The sequence below is a fragment of the Rhipicephalus sanguineus genome, chromosome 11 (assembly GCF_013339695.2).
Source record: "Rhipicephalus sanguineus isolate Rsan-2018 chromosome 11, BIME_Rsan_1.4, whole genome shotgun sequence".
In the NCBI taxonomy this organism is placed as follows: domain Eukaryota; kingdom Metazoa; phylum Arthropoda; class Arachnida; order Ixodida; family Ixodidae; genus Rhipicephalus; species Rhipicephalus sanguineus.
Genome location: NC_051186.1, coordinates 43260890 through 43273951, shown reverse-complemented (window position 1 = coordinate 43273951; position 13062 = coordinate 43260890). Strand labels below are relative to the sequence as shown.

The 13062-nt window shown below is 50.0% G+C and overlaps 1 protein-coding gene across 5 annotated transcripts in view; it reads right to left on the bottom strand.

Annotated features, from left to right (window-relative positions):
- Positions 1 to 13062, bottom strand: part of LOC119374688 (cysteine-rich motor neuron 1 protein) — a 444084-nt gene that overhangs the window by 161189 nt on the left and 269833 nt on the right. For 3 of the 5 annotated variants that reach the window (XM_049420441.1, XM_049420442.1, XM_049420443.1), the window contains exon 2: positions 1555 to 2043. In XM_049420441.1, the coding sequence (XP_049276398.1) occupies positions 1555 to 2026 (472 nt within the window). In that variant the 5' untranslated portion in view covers positions 2027 to 2043. Of the gene's footprint in view, positions 1 to 1554; positions 2716 to 13062 lie in introns of those variants that run through there. The other 2 variants (XM_037644861.2, XM_037644863.2) reach the window with 2 other exon arrangements.

The window sequence follows — 13062 nt, the reverse complement described above, 5'->3', positions numbered from 1 at the left end:
GGAATATCGTGAGTTCAAAGTCGGACCAATCCCGGAGGCTGTCATTTTAGTGAACCGGGCCGATCAGGAGGCAGTAAGATGGTAAACTGTTCCGATATCTGAGATAGCGTGATCAATAATATAGAACGGTACCGAATACCATGCTTAGAGTAAACCTGGCCGATTGCAGGAGGTAATTCGGTAAAAACGGGGCCGGAGACGCTGTTATTCGGAGAAGCTCTAACAGCTTAAACCGGACCTAAAACTATCTAACAACCCTCACCAAAACTTTCTAAATTTGTAGTGCCGGGAGCCCCTAGCCGTTGGGTCCCCGCTTTCATTTGTACCCGATTTCTCCTCGTCGCCAGCCGCACCCAAGGAGAGCACGAACGCAAGAACTTGCGTGCGCGAGCCGTCGGGTTAGCCGGTACTAATACCGACACCCTTGCCAACAAAACCAACGGTGATAACAATGAGTCATCAGCACTTTCTGTCACCTACGCGGAGTGAGACTAGCACCTACCGTAAATTACGCAACGATGAAACGCTTGTGACCTTCACGAGCACCTTCCCCCCTCCGGATGAATGGCGCGGTCGGAGATAATTGGCTGTTTCGCGTGTTGGCACTTGAGTTCCTACTACAAGACAATGTTTCAAGGCAAAAACAGGCGGCTCGTGATAAGGGTAGACCGTGTATTGGCAGTGACATGTCCTCCCGTCAATTGTATCCGAGGCAGTTAAGTGCAACATTCTGCGCAGATAGCCGTTCCAAGGCAAGATAAAGCTGCTACCGTGCGTGAAAAAAAAGAAATTTGTTCGAGAGACGTCCGAGCGAACTACCTACCTGAGTTTCTTTTATCGCTTGTAAGCGCGTCTGCTATTGGTTTTGCAATGTCTGCTTGTACTGCGTCGGGTGCTGCAAAAATGCACACGCACCGGTTGGAACTTCTGCGCCGGCCAGTGATCGTCCTCTACTTTGCCGCGCGCGGTACGCAGGCAAGGTTGAAGAAATAATCGCGTCGTCTGCCTTGCCGCGCGCGGTACGCAAGCACGGTTGAAGGAATGATCGAATCGTCTGCTATGCCGCGCGCGGTACGCGGGAACGGTTGAAGAAGTGGCCAAATCGTCTACATTGCCACGCACGGTACGCAGGCGCCGTTTAGGAGATGACACTCTCTAACGAGACTAATTTATGATGTTTAAGAAGGTCAGATGGACCAACGTCACACTGTTTGAATATTCAACGCAATGGTTCTGCGCGAAGTTCATAACCACGGGCCGTTTCGCTGCGAGGCGTCCGGGCGCCTCGCATCACGCGCCGCCGTCTGTCATCGTGCTAGAAAAAAACGCGCCGCGCCGGCAGGCACTGCGCGCGTCCGGGAATGCAACGCAGCCTTCTCTCCTCCCAAGTAGCAGACACCAACGGCGCCGAGGAGGTAAGAAGAAGACCCGTGTGACTAGAATAAACCCGATGACCATCGCGCAAGGCAAAGCAAAGAAAAACAAAGGTTGAGAAGAGAGAGAGCGGGCAGGCAGGCGGCGCGCCGCCAAGCCAGCCGTGCCCCTCCTCCTTACCGTGACAGGTGCCTTCCTCGTGGGGCTCGGCGATCCTGCCGACGGCGACGTCGGCGAGGCATTCGAGGGGCGCCGCGCACACACCACGGCGCCGGATTCCGCCGCAAGGCAGGCCCGGCGAGCCGCGCACACACTCCCGACAGCAACCGCACCGATCCACGACTTGCTCGTCCAAACACTTGACTCCGTGATCGTACTCGTCGTCTATTACGCTCTTCTTGTCGTCTGCTACGACACCGGCGGCGGCGATCGCCGAGCACCACTTCTTCGTGTCGCACTGGTCGTCAGGAGGACACGACGACAAGTCGTCGTGATGTTGTTGAAGCGACGAAGACGACGCACTGTCATCATCCGCAACCGTTGTAGTAAACACCGACGACGCGATGAGAATGGCGAACACGATGCGAGTCGACGGCAGCTGCGGAGTGACGCCGCCGCCGCTCAGCTGTGCAGCCAGCCGCGTGAAGCGCATGTTTGTTGATGTGTCTTCTCGGAGGCTGCGTCGCAAAACGAAAGAATCTTCTCGCGCGCTCCTTCAGGCGAGCGATTCACTGCGAAACAATAACTACTGTTACTTCAGCCGGGACGCATAGATTCGTCGTCTCTCGGCACGGAACCGAAAGGCAGCCGCAACAGCATCGGTGTTCGGCGGCTCCCCGCCGCCGCGGCCGTTAAAACGCACCGACGACGTCTGCTAACACGCTCACCTACTCGGAACAGACGGGCGATTACTTCTGCTACACCCGCAGCGTGTCGTCTGCGTTCCGCGTCGTCTGCTTCAAGCAGACGGCGTACCCCCGCGTACGAAAAACGCAGTACACCTGGGGGAGTACCGACGAAAAACGCACTACACCTGGACGGGGCGTCCGTGCGTCGATTGACCGAGATCGGGACGTTTTCTGTAGTGCCGCGGCAATCGTTGGCGATGTGGAACGACGGGCGTACCGCGACAAACACCGTCTGATGAAAAGACGACGTGAAAGAAACAGCTGAGAGCAGCGCAGGCCTGTTGCGAGCAAGCGCTCCTTCCAAGCACAACACACACGAACACACAGCCGCGTCTTCGCAGACGACGATAGCAGACGACGGCGCGCACACGCCGCGCGGTGGCACCACTGTAGGAAACAGGAAACACAACTCGCAACCACTACGAGAGCAGCCGCTACTCTGATGCTCGCACAGCGGTTGCAGCGGCGGTCGTGCGCTGCGGTGGCGCTCAAGTCGCGCAACTCCGCGTGGAGAGAGAAATTTTGAACGCTATTCTCTCCTCTCTTTCGTTCTCTCTCACTCACTTCATGAGAGCCTCTCTGTCTTGCTCGCACCTTCCTGCCTTCCTCCCACCTGTTTTGTGTTTGGTTTCAGAGAGCGCGTCGCGCGCGGTAGCGCCTCTGGTGGTTGAATAGTGTTGGATCTCTTTCAGGGGCGTTTGGGGCGAAGAAAAACGAAACGATCAAATAAGATCAGCAAATAGAAGAGAGGAGGGAGGAACGAGGAGTTCTGAGAGAGGTCATCTCTCTATTTTATTGTATAACATTACCTTATCTCTTTCGGTGCGTTTTACATACGCGCCCCCTAAGCCGTCTTTGTTTCTCTTGTTCACTGGCGCCTGCAGGGTTAGACAAATAAAAAAACAGAGAGAGGCATCTAAATGTGTCGCGCCACCCCTCGTAAATACCATTTCTTTCTTTTCTTTCTGCCTTTTTTACTCCTGTCTTTTACGTACATTGTCACCCACGGTTGTCGGTGTTTTCAGGTACTCTGCACCACCGTACCTCCAGGGCGCCTAGCTCTAAAGTCTACCACGTCAACGGTATATTATTGACATTCCCACGGCCTTACGAAACGCGCCGCTCTGACACGGATGCCTGATCGCAAGCTGGCGGTGTCACTTCTTTATTATTACACGCCGCTCTGACTCTCGCTGATTCCTTTGTGAAGTAGCCGAGCCGTCTCAATACGGCTTGGCTCTCCGTGGTTGGCCTTTAATATTAGGTCGCTTGGTTATGTATATTTTAGGAGAAAGCCTTAGGATGCCTCATCAAACGCGATAATTGACCATCGGCGGTGGCGGTGTCAACAAGAGTGTTGCAAAAAATCACGTGATGACACCATCACATGGCATCGTCGCTCGATGGGCCGATCTCGGAGGCAATGGAAAAACCCGGCGAGGTGTAGAAGAGATTTCAATGCCTCCGATCTTGGAGGCTGTGCAAAACGACGTTAGGTGCACAAAGCTTTCGGAGGTGGGGAGGATCAATAGATCAACTGAGAAAAAAAAACGAAGAAGATGGCTTTCGCATTCGAGTCGTGTGAGGCGAATGCACAGAGGACCTTGTGAGTTTTTTTTTTTTCCCTATCATTTTCTGCAGCAGAGGGTGTAGACTGTGACATCACTTCGTGTTTCTGGTGTTATATAACTTTAGACGCGAACAGATTACAAAGAATAAATTCTTATCATGTCTTCTCAGCTTGTAAACACTTCTTCCCCTCTGAATTCCACGAGCAGGGTTTTATTACATTCTCGATAAGCCTAACCTCTCAAAGAGTTCGCCTCCGGGCAACTAGAAGCGCTTTCTCTCACTCTGGTTGCCTGGCAATCTCGGCGATCCAAACACTTCAACAAGAACACTCCTTCTAGCATCCGTGTCTGACTTATACACAGGGGGACGTTGTTTCAATGCAATCTCTCCTTTATTTTTTTTTTTCACTTTTCTCCCAACTCACTATCAGTTCGCACATTCCTTTTCTAGTACAAGCTCCTCGGCTCGGACTGGACACCGTTTTCGATGGGTCTTGCTGTCAGCGTCTCGTTTCACGGATCTCTCGTCTCGCTACGCCCGAAACGCGACAAAAGAAAAACCCGCATCAACATCACTAAGATGGCGGAAAGGGGCGCTCCGATATCAACCCACACTCTTCAGTCGTCCAGCGATGCCTCGCTTACAGTGGGTCCCCGAAGAGGCCGAGATTGACCCAAGAATCTTAGCGTCCGTGCAGCGACCGACCGTTAAGAACAAACAAATAAACGAAGAAAAAAGAAACCTGCAACGTACTTTCGATAACCTCCCGTGTTGTGAAACATCTTCACGTATATATTTCCACCTCCCGTGTTTTCCTCAGTCGCGTGTCTTTCTTTCTTTTTTTTCCTTCGAGTTCTCGTCTGAAGAAGCACTCGCCTTCACGATCGCATGTCCCAGTTTCTATTTCTCGTTTTTGTTTGTTTGTTTATGTGCTTCGTTTTCCGACGTTGTTGGTGTGTTATTTCGTTATCACCTTTACCGACTCGCCCCCCCCCCCCTCCCCCCTTGCTTCTGCGGAGCTCGTTTTCTCTCTTTTATACGGTTCAACGCGCTTCGCTTCCCCGACACACACCTACACGCACGGCACCAGGCACAAGCAAACACAACAACACACAAACCAACACAATAACGCGCAGAAGGATCATATGACGCAATCACCGCCGATTCGCTTCCTTCCTACGCACCGAGACCGCTGGAGCGATCAGCCGAGAGATGGAGCGGCTAGTCTGCGCGTGGAGAGATGGGCGCAGTGGGTAGTAGGTGTGCGGACTCTCTCTCTTTCTCGGCTGAAGGAAGAAAGAAAAGAGAGAGTACAAGGGGTGTGAGTTTCGCCCCACCTCCTCCTCCTTCTCACCTCTCGATGCGTGGACCTTATCATCGCCTACGTACTGCCGTAGGAACAGATTCCCACGTGCGCCCGTTCGATCTTGCTCGGGTATCTTTTTCGCCTGGCGCTCTCGCATGACCGCAGGAAGCGATGCGCTCGGTGCGTTCCCGGGAGCTACGCTCTGCACTGGAGCGACCGCACTCTCTTATGGACTATTAAGCCGAAAGCCTTAGATGCCTTATCAAACGTCGAAAGTGACAGTCGGCGGCGTCAACACGAGTGACGTAAAAAAATCATCATCATGCGATATCCTGACCATGTGACGTTGCCTTGACGCCACAAATTGTGACGTAACATAACTCGATAGACACATTAATTAGAACTAACAGACAAGAAAGCAAAGGAAAGTATAGGGTATGTTATTTATAGCAATCATAATGTAAATGTGATGAAAGTAAAGTGGAAGAAAAGACAACTTGCCGCCGGCAGGTACCGAACCTGCAACCTTCGAGGAACGCGTCCGACGTTCTACCAATTGAGCTACGGCGGCGGTCATCCTCCCGTCCACTTTGTGGGGTATATCTGTGCACTTAGACCTAGGAGTGTTAGTCAACGCCTCTGGTAGCGGCTGCCACGGCTCTTGCGATGGGCATTTCATCGAAAGCTTGCTTTGGGTATGTATCATTGCGTTTTGCCTGTGTGGCGCTGAACATTTCTTTTGTGTGCGCGTGCGCGCGCGTTTGTGTGTGTGCATGTGTGTGTGTGTGTGTGTGTGTGTGTGTGTGTGTGTGTGTGTGTGTGTGTGTGTGTGTGTGTGTGTGTGTGTGTGTGTGTGTGTGTGTGTGTGTGTGTGTGTGTGTGTGTGTGTGTGTGTGTGTGTCCCTGTGTGTCCCTGCCCCTTTCTTCTGGAGTAGATGAGAGGAAGGCGTTCCGAAAAAAACAAGCACACAAGAAAGAAACGCTGACACTAATTACCCACGTACAAATGTTCATTAAAGAGAAAATGCGTACACCTCCGCTCCGAGCTGACGCTTTTACCGCAGCGATCATGGGGCAAAAGCGTGCGTGCGTCGGCATCTTAGGAGCCGCGCATACGTGGCCGCGGCTTCTGGGTCGGTGTCAAACGCAGCGGTTGCGAGCCGTTCTCAGCACTTCTTCTTGCCTACTCCGTGCATGCTTGGGGATTGACAGATTACCTTGTTATTTGTTACTTTTCTTTGCTTTGTCGGTCAATTTTCTATGCCAGAAAGGAAGCGGAGATGCTATATATTTTGGTCAAAAGTACTTGGGAAAGTAGTAATTATCTTAAAATTACTCGCCCGAAGTGACTCATTACGTTACTAAATTACACAACGTTGTGTCAAACAAAGACACGAGCCCTAAAAATCCCCCGCCCCTTTCTTTCAGCACACCAAGGTAATTCGTTACGTTACTCACTACAGAAAAAGTAATTTAGTTACTGTACGTAATTTAGTAACTATTTCCATCTAGTAATTTAGTAACTACTTTCAGCAAGAGTCTGGCGACGAGGATTGCAATGAAACGGCATCATCACGGAGCGTCGAATAACCAATGGCATCGGAAGCCGATTCGTTTTATTGGGACAGGATGACAGGAGAATCCACCGAATAGCTCGGCGTCACATAACAGGTGGAACAATGATGAGCATTATTAAGCGGTTTCTTTCTTTCTTTCTTTCTTTCTTTCTTTCTTTCTTTCTTTCTTTCTTTCTTTCTTTCTTTCTTTCTTTCTTTCTTTCTTTCTTTCTTTCTTTCTTTCTTTCTTTTCTTTCTTTCTTTCTTTCTTTAGAGCGTTTCGGTTACTAGTGCGTTTTTATCCAGCGGCCGTGCTATAGGGTTTGCTGACTAGTCTCCGGTCTCCTACCCCCACACGTCCCCCCGTAATGAAGATGTTGCCCGTAAATTACGGGCAACATCAAACCGCTAACCGCTAACTTCTTTGTGTTTCATTCCTGCAGCGAGTGGCGGCCAAAAAGCGTCTCAAAGAGACCGACGTTCACACCTGCGTGCAACTTATGCCTGTCGCCTCACAGAATTCCGGTGCACTCGCATTGCTATTGCTCCGCAAAATAAGCCGCGTCCTGTTCCTGCGCATGTGATTGGTTCAGAGGTTTGCGACGAATAATCGAGCGATTGAGCCAGAGCAGTCGCTTTGCGGCTAACTTGGTCACGCGACCTGCGCTAGTCGCATGCGGGTGAATGAGCCTGTACTCTCACAGTGCCCTTGCTGGTGCTTGAATTTACTTTCCCGAAACATTTGTCCCGAAAGACGTCCAACGTTAGCGAGCCTTCCGGGTTAATCCGGGTGGAGTCCGTGAGTTTTCACCCGTCATGTTCAGGCTAAAAACAGACTTTAATGTTATATTCGAAATCCTGTTATATAGTTCAGTGCTTCGTCTACTGATATCATCTCCTGATCTCTTAAAATGATGTTGCTGTATATAGCTTTGACTCCTTGTTTGTAAACAATTAGTGCAAAAACTTGCGCCACTCTTGTTGGTAAGAAGAATGCGCCTGTACTAAGCATCGCCATACGGTTGTCTCCAGTAGCAGTCCGGCCCTTCTGGTACGAACGCATTATCCGACGCCAAAAGTTGGACGACCTCTTGTCAATTCCGTACTGATTAGTTCCCCCATAGTAGAGTTAGTAATCAGTGGAATCTCGGGAACCGAGAAATATGCATACTCAGTCAGCAACTCACTTTTATTAAACATAACTTCTCTAAGCGCGAAAGACACGTAAGACCACGAAGAACACAGGACGAGCGGATTTATTGCGCAGGATTTATCGAGCAGCTGGTCAATTTGCGCTGCACTTTCTTCTTTTCAACGCCTAAATTCTTCCGAAAGGTAAAGAAAGAAGCTGCGGTTCGCGCATTGACCTCTGCAATCGCGGTCCGCCAAGGTGGATCAGTGGTTACGGTTCTCGGCTGCTGACCCGAAAGTCTCCGGTTCGATCCCAGCCGCGGCGGTCGCATTTCGATGGAGGCGAAATGGTAGAGGCTCGTTTTGTTGCGCGATGTCAGTGAACACCAGATGGTCGAAATTTCCAGAGTCCTGCACTGCGGCGTCCCTCATAATCATATCGTGGTTTTGGGGTGTAAAACCCCAGATATTATTATTATCTGCAATCACGACAAGCTACGAAGAGCGTCCACGCGTTCGAGTGCGTCGCTTGCTGTTGAACACCGGTCGCCATGGCTCCCTCCGCCTTCTAATGTGTCGTCGGCTCTGCAACGTGCAGATCGTGGCTGGTTGGAACGTGGTTTGAGCTAGTATACCGAAAGATAAACGCAGAATTTCTAGATATATCGGTCAAGACCCACTTTCGTGGTCGCATTATCTAATTTCGGGCAAAAATGTGACCGTATCAAGCGCATGAAGACTGCATTTTTTTTTTTTTCGAAGGACATTGGCCGGGAATAAAAAGAAAAACCTGTTAGGCCGAAAAAAACGTATTATGCAGAATCGTATCAACGGGATTTCTCTGTATACTCTGAATCATTTAAGTGATTTCCGACCATGGCGCCGCGGCCGCATATCTTATAGGGGTGAAATACAAAGAACAAACGCGTGCTTACATTTAGGTGCACGTTAAAGAACGAAGGTGGCCAAAACTAACGCAAAATGATATCGCGCTTCTGGCATGTCACATACCAAGCAGTTATCATCATTGAATAGTTTACATTTCCTTCTAAACACAAACCGTAACGCTTCTGAGGCTCAGACTCCACTTTACAGCGGAGCTGTAAAGGGGAGTGAGGTTTCTCATGTCGTCGTGCGAAGTTTTCGCCGAGCTAAAAATAGCATCCCACAGCATAGAGAGGTGGGGAGGAGGAGCCGCGCGGTGGCACGTTACCACATATAAACATTTGAGGTGCAGTAATTGTGCTTGCCTGAGCTCATTGGTTGCAGGATTCCAGCCAACTACGTGGACGAGGACAGAAAGATATTGGATACACGAGCGCCGTGTCATATGTCTCTCTGTCCTCGTCCAAGAAGAAAAAGAAGACGGATTTCGCCTTCAAGTCTTCTTAGGTGCATGCATTAGAGACCCTGCGAGTTTTTTAAAGCGAAAGTGTTTTATGCCGGGGTCCACCAAGACTTTGATGACGTATTTACGTAAGCAAAATGTCGCGATCAGATGGGAATGAAAAAAAAACTAGAAGAAACAGTTCAGTTGACGGCAGTCGAACCCACGACCTCAAAGTCCGCAACGATACCTGGCGGGCGCTTAACCCACTGCGTTGTCGTAGAATGCATGAAAGAGGTTCCACAAATGCGTCTTTTATGTCTCCCACTTTCCTCTCACAGTGGTCTTAGTTTGCGGGGTACAGTCGCCGTCTGGAAGTGGTAGAGTTCAGTAATGCGTGGCCTCCGCGATTAGCTCCGGCAACACGCTGTTGCTCCGGCGCGAGGTGGCGGCTTTCGCCCAAGCCTCGCTCAAAGCAACCATCGTTATTAAAAAATAGCTCTTCGACGCTCGCCTGGCTGTCACACCGCGTTCCCCGCTCGCCCTATGAGAAATCAAGGCCAGGCTAGAGGGGAGACGCGACGCGCGTCGCGTCACACCAAGCGGTGCTATATGTGTTAAACACCAATGGACATTGTGCAAGCTCTCGTTATCAATGTACAATAAACATTCAACTACTTGTGTGAGGACGTGCTTAACTTTTGTGTTATAGTGATTCATATGACAAAGAGATTAATAATGTTTTTTTTTTAAATATTTTTAAGCGAATCAAAGACGGCTTCTGAAACGCCAAGCCCTGTACAAAAAGCCCTCGCACTGCGCTCGCATTCCAAGCTCACCGCTGTTTATATAGCGACCTGTGGCGGACTGTATCTTGGAACACCGGCACTCATGCATGACGATGGCTGGTGCTCGAGCGAAGAGTGCAGTCTGCGAACGCAAAAAAGAAAAAGAACGAACAAAAATAGAAACGAAAAGAAAGCGATGTCGAAGTTGAAGCCGGTGGGAAAAGGGAAGGGGCTTTTTTTAGTGGCGACCCCTGGAGAAGATGGTCGCGATAAAGAAAGGGTTGCATCGCCGGCCGCGTTCCTCGCCGGTCGTTTTATTATTAGTGGCGCCGGCGCGTATACGTGGAACTTCTTCCCTTTCGTCCGTGTCACCGATCCTCGCCTCTGCAATGTCTCATGGGCGATTTGTTTATTTCTTTTTGTTTTGCTTTGTGAGGGTAGCTCACGTTTTCTTTGAGGCGCCCTTTGTTGTCCGGGCGCGCTTGTATAGTGAACTGCAAGGGCTTTTGCGAGACCGCGCTGAGATCTGAAAGCCGTCCCGCCTACGCTTTCCCCCCTCCCTCACAGCCCCTCCTCCTCGACACACACTCTCTCTCGCATGGTACTATACCGAAATTAAGCGCGAAGACAAACAAACAATCATGCAAGAAAAGAAAGAAAAAACAAAGTCTAAGCCAGTTCTACCCCAAATAAAAGCGCTACGAACTGTGGACAATAGATTGTTTATTTAGTCTTTATCTGCTATTCTCTTTTATTTTGTGCTCTTTTCCTGTGTTCATGTGCTCGTTGACGAGCAGTAGAAACAATCGTTTCTACTCTTCTCTGTTCTTTTCTCGTGATTATCTGATTTGTTTTGTGATTATCTCCTTTCTGTTCTATGGTCTTCTTTCTGCTGTTGTTCTACTGTTTGCTGCTCCGAGCGCGGTGAGTCTAGGTAATTCCCAGCGCTGCCGTTTCGCCTCCGCGTCTCTCTTGAGTAGGTCTGTCTAAATCCCGACGCTGGCGTTTCGCTGTCGCTTCGCTGGCTCAGATAGACGAATCAGCCCTTGCGACGCATACGTTCACGAGCAAGCAAGCACTGGCGTTCCAAACCTGCAGCCTGCGCGGCTTACGTTTATCAAATGCGAGACGTGAAACGACGACAGGACGGTCCCTTAAACTGCTTCGCAGTTAAAAAAAAAAGAAGTCGCTTTGCAGAATGATCTTGCAGACCAGACGAAAACACGGCTGCCTTGCTCTGCGATTCTTGCTTCGCTTGTTACACGGTGATCAGTGTCCCGCGCGTGATCTTGCCTGCTATTTCTTGGGCACTATGATTCCCTACTTGTTACCGGGAGCACGACTTAACTCCGCGCCGCAAGTACTTAACGTGCCTGCAATTGTACATCAGGACAGAGGGTAGGGTAAATTAAAAAAAATCGAAATTTGTTTTTTCTTGTTTGGAGTGGTTTTGGATTGGTTTTTTCTTGTTGGATGCTTTTTGGCAGTCTTATTTTAAAAAATCATGTGAAAGCAATCATTGTTTTACTAAAAAAAAATTGCAGAAATGTTGACACTTGAAATAAAACTGTAATTCTAGCTCCATTACAACCAGAGATGCCGACGAATCAAATTAAAACCAACCCGAATGATTTACATGTACGCTCTAAAAAAAATCGAGTGTTCGGGGAGTATTTCTGCCACACAACAATAATCGTCATCCACCTCGCGTACTTTCCTCGCGTTATCACCGCGGGCCCGGCACTCCCCGGTCACGAACGGCGCTCGCGTTATCAGCGTGACATAGGATTCTTGATAGGAAAGTGACGAGAGCCGGGTTTTCAAGAAACGAAACGCGAGCAAGCCAGATGACGATTATTGTTGTGCGGCATAAATACTCCCCAAATACTCTATTTTTTTTAGAGTGTTGTAGTTTCTGCGAAAATGGGTCTTAAAGAAGCCTTAACAAAATACATGAGTGGTAAGGGCCTACCCCATGCCCTTAACGTACTTTCTAATCAGGTCACGTGAATCTTTCGCAAGTGACGGCGAGAGGGAGTTATACTGTTAACAAGATAATAAAAACTCTCAGGGCCACTTATCCATTCGCCTAAGACGACTGGAAGGCGAAAGCCACCTTCTTTTTCTTTTCAGTCGATGTATTGATGCTGCCCTCGTCGTGAATTTCAAGAGCTGATTTTAATCGGTCAGGCATAAAATGGTCGAGGTGGTGAAATGGGACTGCTGAACCTTTGCTGAACTTTTTCTGAACTTAATCTTGCGGCAAAGTGGCGACGAAGCTTAGGCTAATCCATGTACTACACATCATTCCCATGCCCAGAGGCGTGCGCCGGGTTCTCCATTGGGGGGGTCAAGCTTCAACGCACCCCCCCCCCCCCTTCGCCAGCCTTATTGGTCGAGACCGAAGGAAACAAGCTTCGCAATGGATGCAACAGTGAAAAACAAGCGATGCAGTGCTTCTCACAATGATCTGCTGCCTTTGGTGTACGGCTTTTCGAGGATAAACGTGGGAAGTGAACAGTCCTTTGAATGCAACATCAGAGGTGCTCGGCGGCCATTATCGTCAAGAAACTTCATGGTCATAACCCTGCTCTTTGAAAAATAGCAAGACAGGTCCGACCTAATTAAGGTGTGGGCCAGACTTGGCGCCCCCCATCGCTGATTAGGGTGGGCGCCCCCCCCCCCTCCCCCCCCCCTCCCCGGCCCCCTCGTACGCACGCCTATGGCCATGCTGGCTGAAGCGTAATGCGTTACAGTTCCCATAGACACTAGCGCCAGATTTCCCTCTGGTGTTCTATCATGAAACTCTATGCGGCCAAGGCCATCCGGGTGTTCGCTTAACGGACGTTCCCGTGTCGACACTAATACCGCTGGCCCGTGCGGCTGCTTACGTCATCACGACGATTGTGCAGTGGCTGCGTGGGGTGGATCACTGACCTCCATTAAAAAGGCTGGACGGCGCATCCCCGCTCTGCGAGGCGGGCGCTTGTGAAGCCACCGGAAATTCCCCGTTTGTCCCGGAAGCTGGCGTCTTCTGTCCGTCTCAGTCGCGCAATTCAAATATTCTCGGGTGGCAGCTGTTGTTATGATCGTTTTTATT